At 52.4% G+C, this 27,522-nt stretch overlaps 7 protein-coding genes across 7 annotated transcripts; 4 read left to right on the forward strand and 3 right to left on the reverse strand.

Moving 5' to 3' along the window:
- Positions 1–160: 160 nt before the first annotated feature.
- Positions 161–5,020, reverse strand: CCOS01_16990 (ABC-2 type transporter; the record flags this gene model as incomplete). The annotated part of the gene is made up of 7 exons (XM_060465124.1): positions 161–587; positions 675–904; positions 977–1,210; positions 1,274–2,224; positions 2,286–3,821; positions 3,922–4,124; positions 4,180–5,020. The coding sequence occupies 7 exons, from the start codon at positions 5,018–5,020 to the stop codon at positions 161–163; spliced, it is 4,422 nt and encodes a 1,473-aa protein (XP_060304293.1).
- Positions 5,021–6,382: 1,362 nt separating this feature from the next.
- On the forward strand, positions 6,383–8,260 carry CCOS01_16991 (uncharacterized protein; the record flags this gene model as incomplete). The annotated part of the gene is made up of 4 exons (XM_060465125.1): positions 6,383–6,836; positions 6,887–7,176; positions 7,247–7,696; positions 7,766–8,260. The coding sequence occupies 4 exons, from the start codon at positions 6,383–6,385 to the stop codon at positions 8,258–8,260; spliced, it is 1,689 nt and encodes a 562-aa protein (XP_060304294.1).
- Positions 8,261–8,750: 490 nt separating this feature from the next.
- Positions 8,751–10,932, forward strand: CCOS01_16992 (uncharacterized protein; the record flags this gene model as incomplete). The annotated part of the gene is made up of 4 exons (XM_060465126.1): positions 8,751–9,042; positions 9,119–9,608; positions 9,670–10,256; positions 10,307–10,932. The coding sequence occupies 4 exons, from the start codon at positions 8,751–8,753 to the stop codon at positions 10,930–10,932; spliced, it is 1,995 nt and encodes a 664-aa protein (XP_060304295.1).
- A 1,154-nt stretch (positions 10,933–12,086) lies between these two features.
- On the forward strand, positions 12,087–14,108 carry CCOS01_16993 (vacuolar sorting protein VPS1; the record flags this gene model as incomplete). Its single annotated transcript, XM_060465127.1, has 2 exons — positions 12,087–13,463; positions 13,527–14,108. The coding sequence occupies 2 exons, from the start codon at positions 12,087–12,089 to the stop codon at positions 14,106–14,108; spliced, it is 1,959 nt and encodes a 652-aa protein (XP_060304296.1).
- A 3,051-nt stretch (positions 14,109–17,159) lies between these two features.
- Positions 17,160–18,688, forward strand: CCOS01_16994 (Sodium:dicarboxylate symporter family protein; the record flags this gene model as incomplete). Its single annotated transcript, XM_060465128.1, has 2 exons — positions 17,160–17,454; positions 17,523–18,688. 2 exons carry the CDS (start codon positions 17,160–17,162, stop codon positions 18,686–18,688), a joined length of 1,461 nt encoding a protein of 486 aa, XP_060304297.1.
- Positions 18,689–19,243: 555 nt separating this feature from the next.
- On the reverse strand, positions 19,244–21,592 carry CCOS01_16995 (uncharacterized protein; the record flags this gene model as incomplete). Its single annotated transcript, XM_060465129.1, has 2 exons — positions 19,244–20,525; positions 20,607–21,592. The coding sequence occupies 2 exons, from the start codon at positions 21,590–21,592 to the stop codon at positions 19,244–19,246; spliced, it is 2,268 nt and encodes a 755-aa protein (XP_060304298.1).
- A 1,193-nt stretch (positions 21,593–22,785) lies between these two features.
- On the reverse strand, positions 22,786–27,498 carry CCOS01_16996 (uncharacterized protein; the record flags this gene model as incomplete). Its single annotated transcript, XM_060465130.1, has 4 exons — positions 22,786–22,956; positions 23,089–27,189; positions 27,257–27,368; positions 27,431–27,498. The coding sequence occupies 4 exons, from the start codon at positions 27,496–27,498 to the stop codon at positions 22,786–22,788; spliced, it is 4,452 nt and encodes a 1,483-aa protein (XP_060304299.1).
- Positions 27,499–27,522: the final 24 nt, after the last annotated feature.

Below are 27,522 nucleotides of genomic sequence, written 5' to 3' on the forward strand. Positions count from 1 at the left end.
TACATTGTTCGACGTACCATCCAGTACCTCCTTGGCAACTCCAAGTCCCCTCAATCGTGAGACTTATTCCCCAAACTGCCCTTTGCCGGAATGGTACCAAGATTAATACTCTGTTCATCCGCCTCTACTTTCCCAATGTTTTCTAATCTTCTATTTTACTTCAGGCCTTGCCCGAGTTGTGACTCTTGAAATCATTCTTTGGAACCCTGACGGCCCAGTACAAAGCCGCCGCCGTAGCGACATTGAATACGCAAAATACCCAAATGAAACCAAAGTCGCGCCACCTGTTGTCGAAGCTCATGTTCATGCTCGACAAGAACGCATTCGTATCGGCCATGCCGCAGTACTGGCAAGCGTTCGTGCCGGCATCCACCAAGTAGCCGCCCTTCTCCAGTATATACGCAGCCATGTACTCACCACAGGTGCCATTAGCGGGTGCGGCGAACTCCAGCAGCTCAGAAGCGCTGCATACCACCGGTGCATTGGCGAGGCCGACGCTGAGGAAACCCTCTACAATATAGGTGAACGGGTTGACGCGATACATGAAGATCCAGAAACCCGGCAATTCATTCGGGCCAGCCAATACACTGTCATCGTCAGTTTTTTTCGATCAAATTTCTCAAGTCACCCCGAGTAGGACAAATTGTGGCGGCTCAATGTTGGGATGCACTTACCCGCAGAAAGCAAACATGAGAATGAAAAGCAAATTCATGATCCCACCCGCAACCTCGGCGCTGCCAAGACCAGCAATCATAAGATGCGCAAACGTGCTCGAGAACAAAAAGAAGACCCAGCAGATGAGAAAAAGCGTCATGCCGCGCGAGTGAACGGAATCTGTCCATTCGGCGTTGCGATCGAGTCTCATGGGATAAAACCAGAACAGGAACGAGAAGATGGCCATGATCTAGCCGCCCAATTGTTAGTATAGAGTTTGGCGTCAGGCAAGGGCTTTGCGTTGCCTATGATGTTCACTTACAGAGTTCCAAAACATCTCGACGATGACATTAGCACCCATAAATGCCATCCAAGAATACGATTTCGCCGGCCGCTCGCGGGCTTCGTACATGGTACGCTGAGAGACAAAGACCGGCATGATCTGCTGCACCATCTGGCTGAAGATGAAGAGAAAGATGTAAACGCCAAACATCTGATTCCGGAGACCGCGTTGGGTATTGTTACCGCCCAGGAGCGTAAGCCCAATGAACAAGGCCTGTCCGCGTCAGTCAGCTTTCTTGTGGCGTAATCGACTCAATGCTCTGCAAATAGCGCTTACCGAACCGAACGTCAAGATGGACTTAGAAAAGATATACGAAGGACTGCGCCAGTACTGCTGGAAGACTCGTCTCGTCACCTGTCGTATCTGCACACCAAAACCTGCAGCGAACTCCGCGTACGTAGATGCATCATGATCTGCTGTTGTAGATGTGGCCCCTTTCTCGTCTGCATGTGATGACAACCTCGCAAGCTCGGTCTGAACGGCCTGGTATTCGTTGCTTTGCCTCCATACGGCAGGCCAGTCGATATCGGTATGAGCCTTCGGTGCTGCCCCAATCACCTCCAGCATGTACTCGGCAGGGTTGGATCCAGGTTGGTAGGCTGGAGCTCCGTGCCGGCTGAGATAATCGATGAGAATGTGTGAGTTCTTGCCAATGTCGCCGAAGTACACCGTCCGTCCACCTCTGGCAAGCAACAACAACCGATCGAACCTCTGGAATAGCGATGCCGAAGGTTGATGTATTGTACAGAGAATCGCTTGCCCATTCCTCGTCAGCTTCTCCATCAAATCACAGATTGACCACGATGTCTGACTGTCGAGACCCGATGTTGGTTCGTCCAGGAAAAGCAGCAGCTGTGGTCGGGCAGCTAGCTCTACTCCAATGGTCAAACGTTTACGTTGTTCAACGTTAAGCCCCTCGCCCAGGTCCCCAATCACAGCCTCTGCATACTCCTGCATGCCGAGGAGATCAATCACTGTGTCCACGTAGGCCAACTTCTCTTCTCGGCTGTACCGCTTAGGTTGTCGTAGTAGAGCACTGAAACTCAACGCTTCTCTTACGGTCGCTGTGTGGAGGTGAAGGTCCTGCTGTGTGACGTATCCCGTCTTGCGTTGGAACGAAGAGTCTCGTAGCTGCCCGTCGACGAGCATCTCTCCACTAACAACACCCATGGTGACACGACTGGCCAGAACATCTAAAAGGCTCGTCTTACCAGCTCCTGAAACTCCCTGTGATGATACATATGTTAGCCACGTCTGGCAGCCAATCAGGAATAAGGCAGGAACCCACCATCAGTGCTGTCAACGTCCCGGGCTTCACCCAGCCGTCACAGTGATCAAGGATCCTGCGGGCCTCGCCTTTGACTTGCACATCGTAGCATACGTCGTTCCAATGAAACACAGACGTTTGCTTCGCGAGGTCTGAGTTATCGCTGTCGTCATCTACCTGTATCGTTGGCTGCGACGGGTTTCCTCCCAAAGTCTCGATATCACCATGACCTTTCTTGGCACTCTTCAGCGCCCTACGCTTGAAAAGCAACACTTCGCCCTTGGATCTCTCAGATGAGACCAGCTCGACGGCGACAAGATAGAGAGACATGAAGAAGATGGTGATGGCAACCAAGATGCCAAAATTTCTCCAGCGATGACCGGCCAGGAATCCATAGACGACTCGAAGGTGCTCTTCACCATTTACGGAATTGGAACCCGGCATCGCTCCGCCAATATCACAGACACGTTCATCCAATGTAGCAGTCGCGTAACCGGGTCCTGTCGGGACAAATTGCGAGCAGGTGAAATTCCGTCCAACGAATTCGTTTAGTGCGAGACCTTCTTGCGCGTAGAAGACGGGGTTGATCCAGCGAATCCATCCAATCCAGTCGCCAAGGTATGACTGAGGCATAGCAAAGCCGCTGAACAGCATCAGTGCTAGCAGGATGATAGCTGAGGGCGCCAGAGCTTGCGAGGTCGTCTTGGTAACGGAGCCGAGGAATCGAAAGATCATGGACATGGAGACTGTGATAGTGAAAGAGAACAATAGGAAGAAGAAAAAAGGCCCGGCTGACTCGCGCCGTAAATTCGTCATAAAATAGATTGGCACATTGATGAACAACGCGTTGATCATCTTGTACGGTAAGTCGACGAGCATTGCGGCAACGGCCTCAGCACTTGGATGATAGAGTGCGTATCTGGCATGCTTCTCGATGATCTTTCTCTTTCCATAAAGCGTGAGAATCTCCATAATGCTACCCATAGCATTGATGAGAATGGTGTAGAATATCAGAAGATTACGGTTGTAGAGACTGGAAGAGTTTGGTGCCAAGTTGTAGAAGATGCTTGAGATAATGAGAGATTCGAAGAAATTGGTCGTCAACATTGTGATGGTCATCCACGGCTCGCTAATCAGTAGTTTGAAGCTGCGCCACAGATTGAGGCTGATTTGCTGCACGTAGGACAACGTATATGGTGACGAAGATCGCTGCGCTTTGGACTGATGCGCTCGTCGAGTGGCCGAAAACTTCTTGTGCGTATCTCCGCCAAAAGGGTACTGCTGCTCGAACAGATCGATCTCCTTCAACAGGTTTCGGCGGTGCTGGCTATCTTTCCAAGCTTGAGCAAACTCTTCAGGACTCCGCGGCGGTGTTCGGCCTTTCCACTCGGGTTGCACAATTCTCTCGGAAGAGCTTGTCATTGAAGTCAGGAAGTCGGCAGTGGTCTTCTGCTCCGGACACAGGAAACCAAGATTTTCGAAATAGGCTTTCGCATCGGTGGATTTCCCGAAGAAGATCTGGCGGCCTTCGTAAAGGACGATGACTTTGTCAAAAAGCTGTCCATATGATGAGTAACGAAACATCCCAGCGGCGAAAATAAGCATTTAGCGATAAAAGCAAGAATGGCAGAGCAGGGGAACAAGAGATAAAACTTACTTCATAGGCTTCCTGGGGTGCTTGGTAAATGGCCACAGAGGAGCTGCAACCGAAAACGTCTGCCTGCATGCGGAGGGTTCGACAGAACTCGATTGCATTGGCAGAATCGAGACCTCGCGTGCTATTGTCCCAGCATTGAAGAGGAGAATAGCTCAAGACGGCCTCCGCGATACTGACCCTCTTCCGCTCGCCTCCGCTAACCCCTACGAAGATTTAGTCTAGGTTGCCTTAGATTTATCAAAGACGCGAGCTCCTCACCACGGACAAAGTCGTCTCCAACCCGCGTTTCCTTCGTGTGTGAGATACCCAAAAGTGCCATGACGACGTCACGAAGGTGCTCCGCATACTGGTGCTCAGAGATTCCATGCGGAAGTTCCATATTCTGGGGGCACCGTGCGCGAGCTGCAAAGTAGAGGGTTTCCCCGACAGTTAGGTAGGGAAAGTGATGGTCGAATTCTGCAGTGTAGATTGCTTCTCCTTTGAACGATGTTTTCATCTCTTTCGGGGAGATGCCTTGATAGTTAATGGTTGCTCCATCAGCGATATAGAATCCGTGGGTCTCGCCAGCGATAGTCTTGAGCAACGTTGTACAGCCAGAGCCGGGTGGACCAAGCACCGCAAGCATCTCTCCACTTTGAATGACGCCTTCCAAGTCGTGCAAAATGTCGATGCGCTGCTTCTTTCCTGAGGACGATAACCAGGAAATTAAGGCGGCAGCCTCCAAAAAGAAGTTGCCAACAGTCTTCTGATAGTCCGTAGTCGTTCCCAAGCCATAGACTTGCAAATCCTTAAAAGCAAGACCCACCGTATTGGGTGCATTTCCGAGAAGAGCATTGGTCTGGAGCCTATAGAAAGCTGCGGCCCATCTTCGAGCGTCGAATTTGTCGCTCTTTGGATCGAGTGTGGCGTCGGATGGCTCAGGAAATAGGTTATGGCCTCCTCCATGAGACGCCGAGGTTAGGCGCCTAGCCAAGTCATGGACTTCTTCTTCAGCTTCTTCGGCATCTAATAGGATCGGGACGCTTCCGATGCCGTCGAATGTGGATGTATGGGGTTCATTCGCATGAGGACCGGGGTCCAAGATCGCGGGTGCCGGCATTTTGCAACTATTCTCGGTGCCGGTGGGAGGCAGACTTTGGGACCACTCGCGTAAGCTCTACACCGTAAGACTTATGGTTGGGAGATGTAATTCGGGCTGAATCTTAGTCAGAGTAGATGTGTAGGAAAGATGGAAAAGTGGACCGTGAAGTGAATCTCTACTATTGACATCCCCAAGTTAAATCATCAAGGAGGTGCCCGGGTCTTTGTATCGTCGACATTGAACAAGTTCTCTTGTCTCGTGGAAAGAAGAATAGAGAGAGTTTCCATGACTGTGTTTGAAATTCGAATTGAGTTCCATCCGCAATTGTGTGTTGGTGGGGAAGATGCAGGTTGTGTTCTCGGAAAGTGCGAAATGCCTTTGGACGTCGTCGATCCGGAAGGCGTTCCGGCGAACCGACCACGGCCGGAAAGGAGCGCGCTGAAGACGGTGCCGCACTTTCGGAAAATGCGAAAGACCGATTAGGTGGGTCTAGAGGGCCCATCTTCCACTCAGAGATGAGAACCGCGGCACGTCACAGCTGCCAAGGATGGGAAGAGCGCCGTAGGCGGTCCCAATTGGGGCAAGGTCAATTCGACGAAGCCAAGCTCGTGGCAGTCCGCGGTCACTGTGTCGTTTCTTCCGAGAAACATGTCCGAACATGCGCCAAGTTCCACACCGTTCATGACTCTGAAGTAAGATCGTGTGTGGAGAACCCTACCTAGGCTACACTGGCTTGCAGTTTTGAGGCCCGTAAGACGCTGGCGCGTGTCATCCGGTTTCCCCCCATCTTCGACAACAAAAGCTGATCGGTGCGTCCGTATGCACTGAGACCCTTGGATACTCCGAGCCAGTTGCGGCTCTGTCATTTGTATTCCCTTATCCAAAGCCCATCTGGAATCACAGCCTCGGCATTCCACGCGCTGTAGATTCGGGACCTTGGTGCCCATGGAGCGGCAAGAAGTTGTGGTTTTGAACGGCCTTTCGGTAAGCCCGCATTTTCCATCAAATTCAATTCGAGTATCCCAAGCCCTGCCCGCTTCAAGGTCCTCATCAGGCGATTCTTTGAAGCGCACACCCTAGCATAGCTAGGAGCTCTCATGGGTCTAATGGCATGAAACTTACATTTCATTGGTAGTGTACGAATTGTCGCAGCAAAAAGGTACGTTGTGCTGTCAGTCCGCTTGCAACTTGTGCCATGCTTATACCCTCCCAGCTTAGATGTAGTCGTGACACACCCATTTGTGAGCGATGTAGTGCATTAGACCTGTCATGCCAGTACCCTCAGAGAAGGCCTAGGAAACGTACCAAGAGAGAGGCCGATCACCCAAGGTGAGCCTAACTTCAAGCTATCATCAAATTCAGGCCATTTCAGAAAAGCACATGACTGATACCCCAACCCCCAGGAGCACTGACAATGCTACTCTGTCACTCATCCTTGACCGTTTAGAACGTATTGAGAATAATCGTACAGCGTCAAGTGCCAACCCTACCGCTTCAGGATCATATCATCGACAAGCTTCTGACGAGTCTGGCTCCCCAGAGCCCTACTCACCCCGAGCCCGGGATCGATCGAGCCACTCGGCTTCACCTCCAAGTCCACCATCTAGGGCCGATGCTAGGAACACACCCTATCACGAGCGGGACATATTACCATCTCTTAGGCCCCATGGATCCGAAGGCTCGCGCCATCCCGCTGTGCTAGACGTTGCTGCAACTCTTGGTGACACGTTCGATCGTGTGCGAGAGCAAAGACTTCGACGTACCATGGGTCACAACACCATGGCAACCGAGGGTATTGACATTTCTCTCGAGAAGGCACGAACCTGGATTCACAGTAAGAATCATACGAACTCAGTGCCTCCGCGACACTGACAGTCATGTTAGATTACTTCACCTACAGTCCCACTGAGACATTTCTCAGCCTCGTGGATAGGAAAACTGTCGAATTAATACCAGATATGCTCTTGATGAGGCATGTCACCATCGACCCCTGCATCCTCATCATTTACTATGTCATTCTGTGGCGGGGATGCTACATCCTGAACACGAGGTCATACCACAGCCCAGACGGCAGATACGCGCGGAAGCTCTACCTGTGCTGTCTTAGGACTATGCCATGCTGGCAGAAGGAAGCCACCGGTTCGATCACTGATTTTATTGCTGCTATCTTCATGGTATACCCCTCTATCACCTCCTTGTACTCGTCTTACGTGCCACGGGTACCGTCACTAAGCAGATCTACAGACCGGCATTGCAGCAGAGTCTTATGACTTCGAAATGAGTCTAGAACTGCACCAATTGGCTTGCGAGTACGCCAAAGGACTCCAGATGCACAGTCTCGACAGTAATGACTACTTTGTGGCCACCGGTTGTCCCAGCACTGACGAAGACCGCAAGGGCATGTGGGAGCTCATTCAAACGGACCTCTTCTACCACTTGATCTATAACAAGCCGGCGACTCTATATCCAAGCCTCGATAAGTGGCAGGTAAATTTACCATGGCTATCACTCGACTTACCCCCGGAGGAAGGTGCTCAGGTTTCGACGATATCGTTTCTCTTTCGCAGCCGACTCGCGTTCATTCTGATCCGCTTCTTTCAAACGCTTGAAGGACTCGAGAACGAGTCAGAAGCTGTCGCGGCCATCGAGCCTCTGTGCCACGAGATAGAGGTACTATTTGATGAATGGGGAATCGTAAGTCGACCTCACAACCTGCAGCACTGCTCTATCCGATGGGGTTCGAGTCTATTAACGCCGCTACAGGAAGACTGGATCGGACGATCAGGCGACAACCACATGGATCTGTGGATGTTGGCAGGCCTGGTCCTAACCGGCTACACCTCCATCATTTTTATGCTGCGGAAAGCTACTCTCCTAAACTCAAACTGCCCTGTACCAGTCTGCACCGACAACAACGTGCCCAGGACGGACTTCTCTACCCGAGCCTCGCGTCGAATCCTCAACCTGACGTATAATATGCTCCACATCTGGAAGTTCCCCGCGGCGGAGGCAATCTCGTACATCCTTGGCGCCTACCGAGCGCACACCGCCTATGCCCATCTGGCGAGCAACGCCATGAATGCCCCCAGCCCCGGCGACGTGATTGAGGATTTGCATTTGCTGGACCGCGTCGCCCAAGGTATCGAGACTGCGACACAGCAGGAAAGCGATTTTCTTCCGTTGGCACGGGAGATGAAGAGGATCAATGCTCAAGTCAAGGAAAGGGTCAATGGCACTACGAGTGCACGGAATGCTTGATTCCATGTCTAAAAGTTGTCGCAACACATTAACTAACTTGGCGATTCAAGATATTAGACACGTTCAGCTTGGCTATACCACAACATTGGACTTCTGTACATTATCTACACAGCCCCTTCAGCTTTCGAGCAATACGTCGGTTTAGGCTGTGTCCTTGTGATGATTGGCCCATGTAGCTTATCGCACCTTCGCTGACTGCAGGTCAGAACAACCTCTTTAGTGGCTAGTTTAATTCTTCGCCATCGAAACTTTCTCACCGGTCTACTCAAACGGGAAGGCTGTAAGAGGGTGTCATGCAGAATATGAAGTCATGTGCTGTCGACGGCAGCTCGCGTGTAATCTGCCCGCCACTGAACGAGACCATCATCACAGCCTCGTCTTTGAAGCCTTCATAGATATTGTCCCGCCGTCTCCTCTAATCTCTCGTCTGATCCTCGTCCCCATGCAGTAGAACCTATCCTCAGGAGATTCTCTTCTCACACAGGACAGAATGACTAGCATAGCCAACACCATGACCCGTGCCACCTATCAAGCGGCTTCTTTGAGTCCAAGGACTTCAGCAAACCTTTCATCCAACACTGCATACAGCGTTTCATCGGCAGACAGCGAAGATGAAGAACCTCCTGTACCCGCCGAAACTCGCAGTGCAAACAATACCACAGGGCCAGAACATGTCGAAATGCTTCCAGCAGCAGAGAAGGGTAGCAGCAAAGTAAAACTAAAGGGCCGTCGGAGATCCTCGGGTAGAGTCGTCTGGCAGATGATAGCTTTCTACGTACTAGGTATAGGTGGCCTTTCTACCTGAATAAGCGGCGCAACCACAGCTACTTCAATGCTGACAAGTCTCCGGTCTACCAGCATTGGGATTTATGGCCACTCACATGGCCTTCTTCATCCTTTTGGACGGTCAGCCTGTTGCAACGTCTGGCTTCAGTCAGAACTTACAGGCTGCTCTAGCTAACTTTCTTGCCATCGCCGTCGAGATTTGTCTTCTCAGTGGCATCGCAGTAGCTTACGACCAGACTCTGTGGCGACTCCTCCGTCGCAAAGCACTCAGAGCATACACAATCGATAAGCTTGTGACCCTGGTTCTGAGTCCGTGGAACTTGTTCCGGTCGGATCTTTTGACTAGCGCACCCCAGCTCTGGTTGATCGCGTTTCTCTGCTTCATGATCCCAGTTACTGTCGTCTTCCCGCCTGGTGCGCTGACAGTTGAGTTTGAAAATGCGGTGTTGCCGGTCACTTTGACGAATGTGCCGACACTGGATATCAGCGACTGGGGAAACGGGAGTGCCAGAGACTTTATGCGGCTCTCGTTGATGGAGCCTGATAACGATCTTGTCTACGTGTTAGTATACAATCCACCATGACCAAATCTCTACTAGCTGACTGGGTCTATGATACTTTAGAGATGAGATACGACCAAACTTGAGACAAACTGCCTCCCTTGTCATCAGTCTTGGCGAGCCGGTACATTTTGCTTCGCCTTGCACTGGTCCTTGTACCTACAACTTGGTCTTTGATGGACCGAAGTTCGATTGCAATCAGCCGAAGCCAACAAAGCAGAAATACCCAACCCTAAATCCCTGCACTCGAGACGTTTTCTACACCGAAAACGGGGCATACTCGAACCAATCCTTCGTGTACAACAACACTCTTGTCATAACTTGGGATACAATAAAGGGCGGGCAGTGCATTCCGGATGGTCGCAGGACAATGGATTGCACAATGGAGCTTGCTACCTACAACTTTACTATTGCTGACTCTCAAAATGGCACCCGCGAGATTGAGACTGAGATCCTCAAAACTTCACCGATATGGACGGACGAAGCACCGGTTCAGAAAGAATTCGCAACGTACTTTTTCGATTACAGATACGAAACAGCTTATGACTCGCCCATAAATCAGCAAGAGCTCACGAGAAACTTCACACGTGCCCAAGCATTTGCTATCAGGAAAGCTGCCGTAGATGCCATGGTCGGCGGTGTATTTCTATGTAAGTGAGGACGCGACCAAATCAGTCTACCTGTTTCTAATGCGTCAAAGACCGAGATGAAAGATATGGTGTCGAACTACCATGGATTAAGCCCGGACCTGGCTCCCTTGCCGCAGGAAGCCCTTACATTGGACTCGAGGATAAGTTCAACCCAACCCTTGATATCAGCCCCCAATCAATCGAGAGATATCTACAGGATGTCGTGATCTCCACCGTGTCGTTAAATCAAATGTCGGCTGGACCTCTATGGGTCAACAGTCAGCCTGTTGAGGCACTCGCCGGTGCAAACATCTACAGCTTCAGCGAGCCGTGGCAATTCTATGCCCCGTATGTTTCGTGCCTGGTAGTCACGCTGACAGTGTACATCCTTGGGTGGAGGGCATTACACCGAAACGGATGTTCGGCTGGAAATAGTTTCCTTCAGTTCGTGGTAACGACCAGCACGAGCAGCAGGCTACATGAACTTGGGAAACCTTGCGGTATCGGGGGAAGCGAGAGTTTCTCGAAAGAGTTGAAAGATGTTAAGCTCCGTTTCGGCATTAAGCGGACGACGAGTGATGTAGAATCAGGTGATGGGGATGAACGGGTGGTTGTCCTCGGGACTGAGTCTGAGATTGAGTCGCTTCGGGCTCGACATCTCAGACCTCACCGCGACGTAAGCGCTTTTCCCACATGATCAGGTTGGAGTTCACTCGCGAGATAGAATTTGCTCTATACTTTAGCTCGGGTGGGCCTCCGACGTCAAGACACCAAGAACCTTATTCATTGGATGATCCCATCACAACTCACGACAGACGAGCTTATCAACATTCACTGTTCTTTCGGGCATGTTGCGGAAAGCCAAATCTGTGGTAGTGGGATAACTCAGTCACCTGTGTGATGCTCTGTAATGTCGCATTCCCGAACTTCCAATTTGACTTCCTGTATCCATTTCTTAAACCTCCAGTCGCAGAGCCTGTTTTCAGTTTGTTGAGGTATCTTTCATCATACCCCATGACCAAGCATCTCTGGTGAGTCTATCGATCTCGGCAAGGGCAAACCCATATCGAATCTTTGAACCGCAGGGCGCGCCTTAGACCAATATCCAGCGATATTACAGCGATATGAATCTTGTATATACATAAGGTACTTTGCATACCAATGGAATTTAGACGTAACTGCGACTCCTATACCGTCCTGGGTAGAGATCCTGGTTCCAGGTTGCTGCCGTTCGGCAATTGATCAGGGAACTACTTTCTTCTAACAAAAGACCGCCAACGCAAACATATGACGAACAATAGTACCCAAATTCTCACCAATTAGCACGAGCCTCCTGTCTTAAATCTGTCAACATATCATCACATGCCAGAACGTAGGTTCGTCGCAAATTGCGTCATCTGCATGTATATTCATACCTTGCAGCAAACTCGGGATTGGGTATTGGTTCATCGGTTGCAAGAACACATCGGCTATAGCCAATGAAATATGTGTGCCGCTGCAGATAACAATTTGTTTTCGACAGATAAGGTGGGTGTGATTAATTTTACCTCGTGACTGCATAATCAGGTCCGCTCCCGAAACTGAACTCTCTTACAAGTCTAGACAAATCTATAGATTCGGCGCCCGCTAGCCATTTCAGTTCAGGCCTACAATGCCACAGCTCGCATGTGAAGACTGCTCAGAAAGCAATTGCACATGTTGGAAACCATGGAAATATTTATGCAGTGAGGATGCACCTATCTTTCCTCTGTTTGATTCCAACTTCATTTCCATCGACTTGAAAGTGTCTATCTGCCTGAGCCTCTCACTACAAATTTCCGCATTTCCACAACCATTGTTAGAACAAAGAAAATGGCCGTCTCTAGCCTGAACAAACCCGCGGCCCCATCCCTTGGACTGCGATCTCAGAGATCTACCCATCGCCTCAACCAGATCGAAAAACTGCGTGCCAATGGTATCGGCGACCTGATTGACTTGCCTCAACTTGTTGTCTGTGGCGACCAGTCCGCAGGCAAAAGTTCCGTGCTAGAGGGCATTACTGGCATGCCTTTCCCTCGTCAAGAAGGTCTCTGTACCCGATTTCCCACGGAGATTGTTCTACGGCACTCTAATGAGCCATTCATGGCGAAGGCCACCATTCGGCCTCACTCTTCTCGCCCGCCTGGTATCGCACAGACTCTCAGTAACTATGTGCGCGAGATGGAGGAAGACCTCTCCGACCTTCCCGTCGCCATTGAGGAGGTCTCCAAGCTTATGGGGATACGCGGCTTTACCGACTCTCCTGATGATGCTGCGTTTGCATCTGATGCTCTGCGCATTGAGATTTCGGGCCCTACAGGATTGCAACTGAGCATTGTTGACCTCCCTGGCCTTATTTCGGTCTCCAGCGAAGAACAGTCCCAAGCCGATGTGGAAGCCGTCCATGCTATGGTTCGGAGCTATCTCAAGAGCACCCGGACCATCATCCTCGCTGTGGTTCAGGCCAGCAACGACTTTGCCAATCAAGGCATAATCAAGATCGCCCGCGAGTATGACCCAGATGGACAGCGGACCGTCGGTATAATCACCAAGCCCGATCTCATCAATGCTGGAGCTGAGGCCAAGCTCGCCAACATCGCCAAGAACAAGGACGCTATTAAGCTCAAGCTCGGCTTCTTCCTTCTCAAAAACCCCAGTCCATCCGAGATGAAGACCGGCAGTGGCAACAACAAGCGCGCAGAGCGGGAGATGAACTTCTTCTCTTCTCCAGCCTGGAAGGCTCAGAATCTCGACATGAGCCGGGTTGGCATCGAGAGCCTTAAAGTTTTCTTGCAAGAGCTTTTGGATGAGCACCTTGAGGGGGAGCTGCCCAAACTGAAGGAGGAAATCAGACGCAAACTTGACTTGTTTGAAAAGGATCTCGAAGACATGGGACCTGAACGACGGTCTCTCAGCGATATTCGATCTTTTATGACCAACCTTAGTATGCGCTACTTTCAGCTAGCTCAGGCGGCTCTAGACGGGAACTATCACTGCTCAGAATCTACCTTCTTCGAGAAAAAGAATGGAAGCAGACTTCGCTCCTTGGTCCATCAGCGGAACGGTGCTTTTGCAGCCAAAGTCCGTGAACAAGGTCACAAACGCGAAGTCACCGACGATCCACCTACGCCCCGGTCAGAGGATGGTTACAGCGTTAGCAGCGGGCAAATCCTTGTGACACGAACCGAGATGGTCTCCTGGATTAGGGAGGTAAGCCTCTGATTTGCCGCACTATTCATCGGTAACAAAGTCAAAGCGGCTAATCTTGATCAGACCTACGTCGAAACCAGAGGTCGTGAGCTTCCTGGCAACTACAACCACATTTTACTCGCTGAGCTATTTCATGAGCACTCCAGTCCGTGGCGCTATCTCGCAAAATACCATGTTTCCACTGTTCTCGAGTGTGTCTCAAAGTGGATTAGTGTAGCGGTGGCTACGCTTTTCCACGAGGATCGCCTGCGCAGAGACATTGGCAGTTTCTGTCAAGAGCGACTAGAGCTTTCTAGAAAGACTGCATTTAAGGAGCTTGAGCAAATATTCTTGGACGAGGACCGCCATCCAACTACCTACAATCACTATTATACTGACCACATCCAAAAGGCGCGCAGCACATCGCAGAAAGACCTACTAGAGGACTCGCTCGCCATGCTTGGGGGGCACGATCTAAGAACTTGCGATGCTAGTGACAGAAAGCTTCTCGTTGAAGAATTACAACCCAAACTCTGCGTCGGTATGGACCAGCAAGCATGTGAGGAGGCTCTCACAGGTCTCAATGCTTACTACAAGGCACGCACTCAAATCCTCCTTGTCTTCTCTCTGCTCAAGACACTAATTATATCTCTCAGGTTGCGATGAAGACATTCGTGGACAACGTGTGTAGACAAGTCATTGAACGTCACATCTTGGCTCCCCTACCAGAGATTTTCTACCCTACGACAGTCTCGCAGTTCTCTGACGATGAGCTACTGCGCATTGGGTCGGAGCCAGAGAAGGAAATCGCTCGACGGCAAAGTCTGAAGGCGTCTGCTGAAGGGTTACGAAGTAGCCTTCTTGAATTGCAATGCTTATCAGTTTAGCTCATGTTTAGATTGATGATCGTGCTGAGCCTTTCCTGCCTATACTGTCGCATGTGGCTGTTCCTTCTTCTTTAGTTGCAGTTCTGATGAGACGAATCTGGTACAATATTTGCAACAGCTTGATGTTTACTTCAAATCTATAATTTCCTAATTGCTCTCGTCGTTCGTTCGGGATCGCCGTGCTAGCTTCCGTCTTGCTGGGGTTTTTATCTTTGATATCTGCTGACCCAGTAGCATGGACATTGTTCTGTTATCCGCAGCTTTCTCGTGCCATTCTCTCAGCAGGATATGAAAGTGCAGCAGCTATCTGCAAGTCATACCCTGATTACATTGGGGCGTCATCGGCAGGTTCCGATATGAGCCAGCTTAGCAAAGTGTTTGGGCTTCAGAAACAACTAGCCGCCAGAACATGATGAGGCTCTGTCCGTCTTACTATTATGCCTTCCACTTTTCGTTGCCTTCCGCAGGGTGACCGGCTTCCATCACAGCCTAAGCCCACGCCTTTTTGAGCATAATTCGAGGTCGATGCTACCTAGAGGCTCTCGTCGAGTCTCTTGCCTGGTTGTCGTGGGTCCCTAGGCTCTCCACGCCAACATGGACTACACCGCTTCCAAGACTGTACCTAGCAGGAACCCGCCGTATACCTCACCTTTTTCTTCGAGGCTAGAGCGTTGGATTCATCCCGGTCTTCCATTGATATCCCTTCTTGTTGTGGGAGATGGGGCCACATGGAGCTCCACGGCAGCGGCAACCAACCCCGGCTCTCCGTCGCCTGCTCCCCAAACCAAGAGCCGCGTGCTCGACCTGCATACGCCAGGACTCGGCCCGTTGTAGTTCATTGCCTCCCGAATTCCCTTAAGCAGATCAATAAGATATCTCAGAAGGACAAAAAAACAGGCATTCGACACCCCAAGAGCGAGCATTATCTGTCAAATTCCAGATATCAGGGCGACAAAACTGAACACCTCGACTGTCAGTGGTCAGACGTTGCAGTAGTCTTCTCGAAAGCACTCAGTGCTCGGCTACCCACATTGGTACCCTGCACTCCGTTACACTGTACGTAATAAACAGACATGAACCAGGGTATCTGTGTCCGGACCGGCGTGGATCGGCCAAGCATCACTTCACGCCCTATCTTAGCAAAAGGGAGCACGCGAAGGTGACCTGCCGACCACCAGTGCAAGTCGGCGCTTTTCTACGGCTACGCGTGGCTTTCAGCGGAACTTCTGAGCGGAGGTGGGTGGAATGTCGAAAGCAAACGAGCTCCGGCGCCACGGCCAAGACTTTTTTTTCCTCTCGTTGGTTTTTCTGTCGACGGTCCCTCTCCTCTCCACCCCCAAATCAAATTTCTCGGAGCCCCATGCCCGACCCTTCACCCTCGTCCTCGCGCTCCTCCGCCGAGCCTCTCGGCAAGGCTCGGCGCGGCACGGCATTCGCCGTGGCGGACCAATGGGCGGAGGCCGCGGTCGTACCAACGTCGCCCGAGAGTCATGTCTGACGGATGCCAACCGGGGCGCAATCACCCTGGGCACCTTGGTAACGAGCCTTGGTTTTCTTGGACGCGCCGAATCCTTTTGCTCTCCGTGGAGCTTTTTGCTAGCTGACAACGCGATTGCAAACTGGAGGCCGAGTTTAGGCCCTTGACAGAGCTGTCATTGACAATTGTCAAGATGGGGAGACGACGAGACCCACGGTTTGTGGGGTGAACCTGGAATGGAAGCTCGAGAGAGAGCTTCGAGCTGGATCAGTCGAAGTGTCTGCGACAACGCTACAAGTGGTCAGTTGAGGTTGCAACGATGCGAGCCAGGTATGAGGCTCTTTGCACCATACCACTGAAGGCATCTGATACTCAATGATACTCACGCAAACAACCTTCTCACCGTTCGATGAATAACACCAGCAAAGCCCCGTCGTCACCGCCAAGTTGTGTTTCCAGCCAAGGCCAATACCCAGACGACCATCCCGACATGACAAACTGACTCGGCCAGTCAAGCTTCATTGTCCTATCTCTTGTCGTCCGGTACCCTCCCTTTGGACGATCCAGAAAAGTTCGCCTGGCCAGCCCACTCTTCCAATTCGACCTTGCCTCTGCCAATGCTGCGTCGCAGTTTTCCACCCCATAGCATCCCAGTCACGCACGCACCTGTACTATCTGACTTCCTTCTCGTTCTCCAAGGTCCTACGCCGGTGGCCAGTCGCCCAACCCTCTGCACGGTCGTGTGTAGGAGACTTGCAGTCTTAATCCAGACCTGCGGATTGACCAAGACACCAAGACCCATCTCTCCTTCATCGACGCGCGACTGGTGGGTAACGCGGGGATGGAATGGATCCTCTTACACCTTCCTTTCGTGTGAAAGATGCCAACAGCTGTACCCTCCCCCAGTTCTGATATCCTTCTTGGCGGGTGAGAGATACGCGTGCCCTATCTCGTCCTTGGTGAAATCCCCAACCTGATGGCCTGGCGCACCCTCCAGTCCCCAGCGGAATCGCCCACGCGAGCTTCCTCTTATTCGGCCCCTATCCAAGATGTGGCCGATTAGAGCTTTGGCATCGTAGGCTAGCCAGCCCCTGCTCGCCACACTGATAGACAAGACTCTCGGTGCAACCCAGGTTCAGCTTGACCCACGAGCCGGGTGTTCTTCACGTATATATCCCTCGCTCGAGTCGCCGATCAGGGTCGATGGAACTTCTTCTCTCGTCCTTCTTCCTCTCAGCGTGGTAGCGATCTTGGTACGGCTCGTTGTCCAGTATCTTGTGACTCCGTCTCCAGGCAACCCCGTTGTTTCGCCAACATCTAGACACATTACCTCCGTCCACAAGCCAGCTCAAGATGGAGAAGTCAGAGTATGGCACGGCCGACAAGGCCGTCCGAGAGAACTCAAACTCCTCGATGGATCAGGTCCAGCACCAGACCTCCGTCACATCGGAGGTGTCGGTCCACGAGAAGAAACCGTGGTGGCACCCGGTCATCGAGCCTGGTTCCGCCGTCCAGATCATCATTGCCGCCGCCATCGCCGTCGGTATCGGTTTGGGCGTCAAGACTGCGCACCCAGATATCCCCGCAGCCGCCACGACCATTCTCATCATCCCCGGTAACCTGTGGTTGCGGTCTCTGAAAGCCGTGGGTATGCTGGTCCTTGCTCCTGTGCGGCTGCATCAGACACGTTGAGCGTTGGAGCTAACAATAAATCAGTCCTGCCCCTCATCGTGACAGCAATGGTCCTCGCCGTCCAAAAGCTCAAGGAAATCTCCCACGGCGGTGCCAAGCTCGCAAAGTGGACAATCGGGTACTACGTCATCACAACCATCGTAGCCATCGTCCACTCCATCATCATGACCTCCCAAGTTTGGGCCCGCCTCATGACAGTCGCCTCAGCAGAGTCCATCGCCACAGACAGCATGTCCGCGAAAGACCAGGAGTCCTACGAGGAGAGGAAAGATCAAGACATTCCTGCCACCGTCACCGAGCTCTTCAACTCCCTCATTCCAGCGAACGTCGTCGACGCCCTCGCCTCTGATCATCTCCTCGCCGTGCTCGTCAGCGCAGTCGTGATTGGCTACCTCATCGACAATCGCGACGGCCAATCCTCCCTCATCAAGGCGGCGCGCGAGGTCGAGGCCCTCATCATGATCATCATTACCTTCCTCATCAAGCTCGCCCCCATCGGTGTCTTCTTCCTGATTCTGCCAAACATGTTCAAGCTCGACATCAACGATATCGGCGTGAACCTCGGCATTCTCATGGGCGGCGCCATCAGCTCCATGTTCTTGCACCTCTTCATCATTCTCCCCCTTATCTTCTTCGCCTTCACCCGCCAGAACCCATACACCCTCTGGTTCAAGTGCTCGCCCGCCTGGTTGACGGCGTGGGGAACCGCGTCCTCGGCAGCGACCCTCGCCGTCACCATGAAGTGCTGCCGTCAGACGCTCAAGGTCCCCGAGACGGTCACAAAGTTCGCCGTGCCCCTGGGTTGTCTCGTGAACATGGACGGAACCGCTATTTACTTCCCGATTGTAGTGGTTTTCCTCGCTCAGACCCAGGGTCATGTCCTTAACGCGGCCGACTACATCATCATCCTGTTGCTGTCGACTCTGGCTTCCATCGGCACCACCCCAATCCCGAGCTCCTCTCTCGTTTTGACGGTTATGATCTCATCGAGCGTGGGTATTCCCCCAAGCGGAATGTACGGTGTTGTCGTAGCCATCGACTGGTTCATCGATCGATTCCGCACTGCCACCAACGTTAGCGGCGACTTGTTCGCTGCTGTGATTGTTACTAAGATGACCGGTATTACCGATCCTGTCGACGGCTCTGAAGTTGTTGAGGAAGAAGTCAGGCACAATGATGAGCGCGTCTAAGTTACTTGCGTGTAGAAAGTGTATGTGTAAAACAAGGAATACAATCGAATGAATATCACTCCAGCTGAAACTTGCAAAGCATCGAGCCACGATGAATGCACCAGAGTAGCCTTTCTGTGACTTGTGTTTTCTTTCGTGGCATGGTCTATATATAAAGCCAATGATTCCGGCTAAAATTGGGTTGCCGATGCCCGGTATCGCGCGGCCAAAGAGTCGCAAGGCCGCATCAAAACGAAGACAGCTTGATGGCCCTACGCCGAGCCGATTAAGGAGCATCTTGCTGACTAGGGATGACATGCCATCTACTCGAGTGCTTCCCTTGGCGGACCGGGGTGTTGGACGGCAAGTTTTCAACTTGCCGATGAAAGTGTTATTCATGTGAGTGAGCTTGGAACCTCAAATCATTGCTCTGATATTCAACTCGAAGCGCCCCGCTAAAACCAGACATCTCACAAAAGTTCGCTATGCAAAAAGCTCCAAGTCCCCCCTGAACCGAATAAGAGCCAAAAGCAAAAGCACAAGCTTGCCCAGAAACGCAACTCTCGATACCCCTCATTACCAGCCCATCTTCCTCCTTTTAGCCTTATCATGCCAAACCCTCACCCTGCTCTCCTTCTCCGTCGCCTCGATCCTCAACCACCCATAATCATCGTCAAACCCAAGACCCTCGTTCGCAGCGTACTCCTCACGCGTACGCTTCCGGCTCTCAAGATGTCCCTTTGACCGATACTTCACGCCATCGGCCCCACCCGTCCGGGCCCTCCACTGCGTCCGAAGAAGCGGCGGATCCGCCTGGCCAGCTGGGGGATTCTCGGTCCTCCAGGTTTTTATGACGGTTATGGTGGGACACATCACCCCATACCTGTCCGTGTCCGTGTTAGCTTCGTAAGTGAGCAACATGTCATGATATGACCGGTTTTGCAGGTTACGGGGTGGCTGTGCTTCAAAATACCGACCTCGAATCTGCGCCCCGGTTACAGGGTCCAGGATGTTTCTGCAAATGCTTATTGGCTTCATCTCCAGCTGCTGGTCGTCGGTGATGCTACTACGCCCGTCGGTCGTGGACCAGGCGCCCACCCATTTCTTACTGCCGTCATGGTACTTAGCCCCCGGCCACCACGGCATCGGTGGCCAGCGCTCCCACATCTTGTAAGGTCGCGTGCCGATGTAATGCCCGCCTCTTACCGCTGACGGCAGTTCGGGACTTACTCGCGTGACGGGCTGAAAGTAACTTAGCTTAGAGTCAGTAACGAGGAGAATCTGCTCTCTCTTTTGGTTGTCGGGGTCCAGAATATACCCCTCCCGGGGTATACTTCCATACACTCTCATCTCGAAGACTTGTCTTCCTTCCTCCAACCAAAGGTTTGCATAAGGTTCTTCTCGTGGGGGTGAATCTTCGCTGGGTGTTCTCTCTCGTGCGATCGCTTCATTATTGGACTGAGTACCCGAAGGACCTGGCTGGCCGTTTCGCTCTGGAGAGGCCTCGCGGCTGGAAGGAAACGTCGTTACCGGGTCTGACGGTTCACGGGGCTTGTCAGGGCGCGTAAAGGTAATCACCTCGGTGCCAAAGTAGTCCGCGATGAGGTAGAGCATCTCGTGGTACGCGGACTCCTTGGGTAGGCCAGCGTCCCGCTCGTTTCTGTTGAGGCAGCGTATGAGATCTAGAGGGCCCCATTCCTTGATTTTGTCCTTGGACACGTTCGTAGCCGAGTCCATGAGGAGTTGACAGTACATCCGGAAACGGGGTGAAGCGGGGTCCGATAGCTGGGAATGAAACCAGTTGGCCAGTCTGCCCTTGATAGTCTTGGCGAGATCACACCGGTTGTGGACAAGGACGCTGTAAGAGTTAGAACGGGTTCTCAGTAATGACGGTCTGGGGCGAAACAAAAGAATAAGTGTGGGAGAGGGGGGGACTTACGAGAGAGAATACCACAAACTATCCTCGCCCTTCGGCACAGGGCTCGCGAAGAAGGTGTATGGGAGGAGCTCCTCCTCACTGTCTCCCTCTTTCTGTGGAATGACGCCGTATAACTCCGGATCTTTACCTTTCCCCTTTGGACTTCTAGGCTTTTCTTGCGTATTGTTGCTCTCCTCTTGCTCGGCATCATCCTCTCCCTGCTCCTCGGTATTCTTATCCCGCATTTCTGCGTCTTCTTCCTGCTCTCTACTTTCTTCTTCCTCCTCCTCATCATTTTCTCCCTCATCGTTCTCGTCATCCGTCTCGACCTCGTGAAACTCAGGATCGTTGCCCTTAAATCGAAAATTCGTCCTAGCCTGAAACCCATAACAAGCAACAAGATCTTGCCATTCCTCAGCCTCCTTTTGTCGCGCATCCCGAACCATGTTTTTCGTCGCCATCCACGTCTTACCCATCTTCCGATGATCTCGCGCCCGATCGTCCCTCTCTTTTTGTCTATCAGGCCCATACGTCGCATCGAAAATAGTCTTCGTCGCAGGAGTAGGCACATTCTGATCCCAGTTGGCAATCGTCAAGTCAACCGGCGCATCGTCACAAGTACCATTAGGCTTCCAGTGACTGATCCACGTATTCTCAAATATCTGCCAATCTTCGTGCCCGGGCCGCCGGATCCCGGAAATCGTGTGGATGGCTGACCGGACCCGTCTGCTAGCCTCGAGGAACCGCCGGTGGCCGACGGACCCGAGCTGGAACTCGAGACTTTCCTCATAGATTTTGGCGATTAAGCGGTTGCACCAGTGCACGAACTCGTGAGCCGGCGGCCGGATTGCCGGTATGGCGGCGTCTCTGCTGTGTAAGCCTAGAATCTTGTATGCGAGATCCACGTCCCCGTCGTCTGGGGCGCACCCGAGAATCACTCCAATCTTGGGATATGCTGTGGCCCCTGTCGGTGCGACCCACTGTTGAGGAGCGGCGGCGGCAGCCATTCTGTCAAATGTGTCTTGGTGATACGGTGTAAATTGTAATCGGCTGAGAGAACCTTGTGGGAGCTCGTCGAATCGGCTGTATGAGGATGTCTAGATGTTCGTTGAAACCTTTAGTATTGACAGTGTTCTTCTTTACAGTCCTATTGATCGCCGGCAATCAATCTTTCTACGTTGGGATTGTGTAATGACCTCGATTTTCGATGTGTTTTCTTCGTTCTTGCTCTCGTTCAAGTAGGAATCATACAGCCTGCCCGTACTGCAAGCACCGAACATCTTTGCCCTTAGTCTAAAGAGACCTTACAGAACTGTGAAAGAAGATATTGTATTCCGAGGCAAAGGAGGGAAAGATCAAGCTAACAATGATGGCTTAAGAGTATTGTGCTACTCATGAAAGCCGTTCCAGAGTCCTCAAAGGCTTCAAGAACAACAAGATTATAGACACAAGGAGATCACATCCAAGTAAGGCTGGTCCGTCATTTGACTTATTATACCCTCGGTTAGAGCAATATCAATGGAAAGAAATGAATAAATCGGCATTGTGCGAGGTAGCATTAAATACAGTGTAGGGCACTTGACGATGTCCAGACTTAGAGACAGCACAATGTTGGCCAGAGAAAATCGCAAAGTTGAAGACTCACACCACACTATGCACATGACCTTAGAAAGTCCCTAAAGGTAAACAAGAGCACCAAATGTATTCAGAAAAAAAAGATACCTCTAAGGTGCCTCTATCCCAAGCACGCCATGCATGCAGAGTCCTTTGCAAAGCCCCATCTTGTTCTCTTCCAGTCCCAAGAGTAAAGTGCCCAAAAGATGTCAAGAAACTCCGTCTTCAAGTTCGCTCCGTTGTCACCACGACCATCATCCGGTGCCATCCCCGTCGGATCTCTTCTCACCAAAAGGTGGCAATCGACGTCCCTGGGCAGTATGCTACGCCGCCGCGCTCCGAGGATCCTCCCATGTTCCCTTTCATCCATCGAAGAAACCAATACAAAGAACCACTCGTCATAACCCAGCGTCCGAGGATGAATGCTAGGTCGGCAAAGGGCCCCCAGGCCAAGGGTGACAAAAGCACAAAAAACTCCTCAAAGACACCCCCTTCTTCACAAAGGAGGCTTCGGGTATTGTGTAATGCTCGTACAATATTCCTCCACAACCCAACCCCTCCACACAAGCTCTCCCTCTGTCTCTCTCTACCGGCGTTCCGGGCCCTCCCACTTCCTCTTCGCGCCTCCGCCGCCACCACCAGTCTCATAGCTCAGGTCAACGCTCCAAAGCGAATCCCAAACCACGCTCTTCTTCGTCGGACTCTCGACGCTGACCCCGCTCCTCTGACGCTGCAGCCTCAAAGGCGATCGAGCTTTCTGACCGAAATCAGTGAGAAGGCGGTTAAACCTCGGATGGAGAGGGAGAGAAAGAGACACAGAGAGAGAGAAACGGGGGAGGCTTTTGTTGCTGGTCTAGGGGCCAACGAGAGAATCGATCATGTTCCGTACCTCGGGCGACCTGGGTCTATCGGCCTGACCCTCTTCCGCAAGCGGGCTCGATGCCTGCCCTGCCTGTCCCGACTGCTCGTGTCCATTCGTCGACGGTCCCACTTGTCCTTCTTCAGGGTGGTTCGTCTCGGTCGGCGTATCCGGAGCGACTGCGCGAAGAGAATTTGTCTCGCTGCCCAAAGCGTTACCCTTGAGGAGTGCCGCACCGCCGCCACCTACAGCAAAGGGGAGAGCCCGTTTCGAGTTGGAGCTGCTCCGACGGCTCTCTAGGCTCTTGCTAAGCGCCTTGCTAACGCCTTCGATGCTATGGGTGTTGGCGCGCTGCTTGTCCTTGCCATTTGTCTGCGCGTGTGTGTGCATGTCCGCCATAGCCTCGACATTGTTCGTTGCGATGGTAGACTTGCCCAGCCCAGGCGTTGCGGGCGCGCCGGGCTTGTCCTCGTGTGCATCAATCAGGTACCACCGCAGACCATCGGAAAGCTGGAAGGGGTTATCGTCCTCTTCGCCATTAGCCGAGTCGGTATCGGGGAGTTGCTTATGCATGCTTTTTGAAAGATCCACGACGCGCTCCTGTACCCTTGTGATGCGAGCCACGAGCCACTCGCGGGATCGCAGACGATGGGCATCTGTCTCCCGCAGAAAGTAGTGAGGAAAGCCAACATTGAAAGCAGCCCATGCGCCAGCCGTCTGGTTTCGGGTGGGCAGAAACAGAGCGAGGTCACCTTCTTTGAAGTGCTTGAAGGCAATCTTCTCGTGCGAGTCCCGCTGAAGGGTGTGCGCCTTCTCCCTGTACGCGCGCGCGTCTCGCTGGAGTTTCCGGGCAAGGTGCTCAACATCCTTGACACGCTTGTAGACCGTCTCAGCAAATAAATCCATGTCGAACGTGCCCAGCCGTGTCATGAAAGCCTCGTATTTCTCGGTCTCTGCGTCGGCATCGTTGCTATTCATCCAGTACAGCAACTCAAGGTCGGTGCTATCGGCCAGAGTGCGACTGGTGAGCATGCCGGAGCGGCGAATCGTGGACTGACTAGGATCAGACGAGTCGTTTGCGGCGTGGTATTGGCTCATGGTGCCCCTCTCGGACCTAGGAACCTTTTGGATTGTCATGGTCGCGTCCTGCCGAGTGACTGAGAAGCCCAGTCGCTCCAACAGCCGGCACAATCTGTCGTTCTGAGAGTAAAGACGCTGCGTCAAATCCTTAGTCTTCTCAGATCTAGACTCAAAGTGACCAAGCACAGCTGAGAGCTTAGACTGAGACTTCTCCATCTTCTCCTTGTAGAGTCGCAACTCTTCCTCGAGGCTGCCGACTTGGGATTGTCTGGAGGCAAGCTCCTCGGTGATAGAACTGATTCGTCCTTCTTCCTCGTCGAGCTTCTTCCTCAGGCTCTCCGAGCCCGTCTCGCCATCGGCAATCTTGGCACGAAGCTGATCAAGCTGCTCTCGGCCCTCGACGGTCTCCTTTTCAAGAGCAGTCACACGAGCCTTCTCTCCCTCCAGATTTTCCTTCAGGTGCCGGGACTTGTCTTCTTCGGAAGTAAGTTTGTTCTTTGTTTCAGAGATTGTGGCCTTCAGGTTCTTGATCTGCTCGTCAGCTTGTTCCAGATCGGCCTTGAGAATTGATCGGTCGCTCTCGAGGGTCTTCATATTAGCGGTAACATCAGTAGCCCGGTAGATGAGTGCGTCGATGAGATCGTTGAGGTCCTCCGTAGTGTCATCGTTCGGCGACAGCTGGTCGTGAACATCGCGGAGCGCCTTCATTTGTGTCTCAGCCATCTCTTGCGTAGTGCCCAGTACCTTGGCAAGCTTTTTGGCCTCGTCGTTAGCGGTTTGCAGCTGCTTGTCGAGAGACTCATTTTGTTCCCTTTGGAGTCGTGCCTCGTTGCGTAGGAAGTCGACTTGGCCCTGAGTCTTGAGGGCCTCATCCTTCTGTTCCTTCTGTAGCCTGTCGACCTCAGCCTCTAGCTCGTGCATTCGCTCAATGTAGGTAGCCTTTTCGTTTTCTCTCGACTCGCCAAAATTCTCAATCTCATCTTCGGTGTCTTCGATACGGGCCTTGAGTCCCTTGATCTCGTTCTCCAGAGACTTGCGCTCTTCGACAAATTCCCGCTGCAGGGCCTCCATATTCTCGAGAAGCTCCTTCTTAGTAGAGTTGGCCTCTTCCATTCGGTCCTTGACGTCGTCGTGCGCTGTAGCCCGGACGCTGAGGTCCTTTTCGAACGCCGCCGATTTCTCTTTCTCGGCATTGAGCTCGCTTTCAAGGTGCTGTATCCTTTGCTGGACCTCATTATCGTTGGATGATTGACGCTGATCCAGTTCGCTCTCTAATTGCTGCACTCGCTTCGCCAAAGCCTCTGATTGATCAGATGCCCGACGAGCATTCAGTTCACCTTCGAGCTGTTGTATCCTCTGCAAAAGCGCTTCTGAGTTTCCTGTGGAGCGTCGATGGTCATCAACTGTCGCTGTCGACCTGACGGAGTTGGTCGAATCATTCCTCTCGTGTCCGAACAAGCCCCCAATACCAGGTCGAGAAGCTGCGCTTTGTCTGTGAAGCAAGTCTTCCAATCTTCGTACACGGCTCTCCGCCGTTTTCAACTTGTTCTCGAGCTTCGACTTGTCGTCTTGGAGGCTGCGCAGTAATTCATCATCGCCACGGATCATCAAGCCACTTCGTCCAAGGGCGGCTTCATGGACACTTCCATTCTTGAAGGCCTTCAACCTCTTCGACTGCTGCTTCGTAGGGCTGCTCAACTCATTCACAAGCTTCATCACATCCTCAATGATATCCACTTCGGCTTGTTGCTTCTGGAGGTGCTCCAGGAATTCTTCCAGGTCCCGCTTGACCATGCTGGGCCATGTCTCCTCTTCGCCGAGCAAGTTGACCTCGAGCCCAAGTACGTTTGCCTCAGTCTTGTCTGATCCGTACATGCTGCCGACCATCTTGTGCCACTTCCTCCGTCTCTTTGACTCCTCGTCCTGAAACAGTGCCATCTCGTTGGCCAGTGTCGACGAATCCGTTTTGATCTTGTCGGACCACTCCCGGCGCCGAACGGCTTCGGAGACGAAAGAGGCGTACATGTACGGGAGCTGGTGAATGAGACGCAAATAGTCAAAGGTCGTCATGTCGTCCTCGGCTTGGTTCAAGACATTAATCTGATTTTTAACGCTGCTGTGTAATGTGGTGATCTCGGTGATGTTGCGCATAAAACTAATTGAATCGGCCGATATGGCGTTCCGTGCCTGCGTGACATAGAGCAGCATATCATCCATCTCCGCGGAGCGTTTCTTCAAGCTTGGAATGAGGCGTGACGTGTGGTTCTCCGCCGTCCGCGAGGCTTGAAGGACGTTGGGCTGCGTATCCTGGTACTCCAAGACGACGTGGTAATCAGTCTCTATCTTCTTGGCCACGGCTTCGACATCCTGGAGCAACTGCTGCGCCTCGCCACTATGCGACAGCGCCGAACGACCAACAAGGCTGTCAAAGTCCCCTATCAGCTGCTCAAGTCCGCCATACATCATTTTCGCGGCCTTCTCCAGATCCGTCGCCTTGGTGGTGAACTTTTTCAAGGATGTCGGCGCCAACCGTCCAGACTTCTTCGCAGTGTCGATCTCGATCAGGTCTTCCAGCGTCGTCGTCTTCTTCTTGAGGTCCCTAGAGGTCATGAAACGCACCATGGCAGCAGAGATGGGCACACTGCGCGCCACGGTGAGGTAGTGCTCCCAATTCTCGGCAAGCTGCTCGTACTCGCCCAGCGCAGGTTCTACCCATTTCTTGAGCTCGGTGTACTTGGGTTCAATCTGTTTCACACTGATCTCCAGATTGGCCACAGCTGCATCGAGGCATTTGACCATGACGTCCATTTCGCTATACCGCTCCTGAATCTCGGCCGTCATACGTGCCGAGTCATCGATGATGCCACGGGCCCATGCCTGGCGCTCCTTGTAGAGGGCCTGCCATTCTGATAGAACACGAATATTGCCTATGTAGTTGGGGGCGTTCGGAACAGCATATCGCTTAGGAGGGGGGAGCTCGGACTTTGGAGACGAGGCGACGTTGGGGGAGTTTGGTTGCGATATTCGAATATCGTAGATGTAGATCTCGGTCTGCGCCAGCAGGTCAGCTTCAAGGTCTCTCTCTCTCTCTGACCCGTAAATAGGAGGGGCGTCGTACCTCCTGGTGAAGAGTCTGCAGCTTGACACTCCGACCTTGGGCAGTCAAAGCAACAACCTGGTGCGCCGGAATCGACGTATGCCTTGCGATCCAGGCTTTGAGGTCATCGAGCCTGCGAATGAAGCTGTCAGCCTGCTTTCTCTCGGTCTCACAAGGAGGCAAAACCTGACGTACGCAGAAAACTGTGTCGTGTCCACCTGCAGACGCTGGCCCGTATGGGCTATCAACACCTGCGTCGCCATCCCCGGAACATCTCCGAAGAGAAG

Source organism: Colletotrichum costaricense (assembly GCF_030867565.1).
Source record: "Colletotrichum costaricense strain IMI 309622 chromosome Unknown Scaffold_37.1, whole genome shotgun sequence".
NCBI classification, from domain to species: domain Eukaryota; kingdom Fungi; phylum Ascomycota; class Sordariomycetes; order Glomerellales; family Glomerellaceae; genus Colletotrichum; species Colletotrichum costaricense.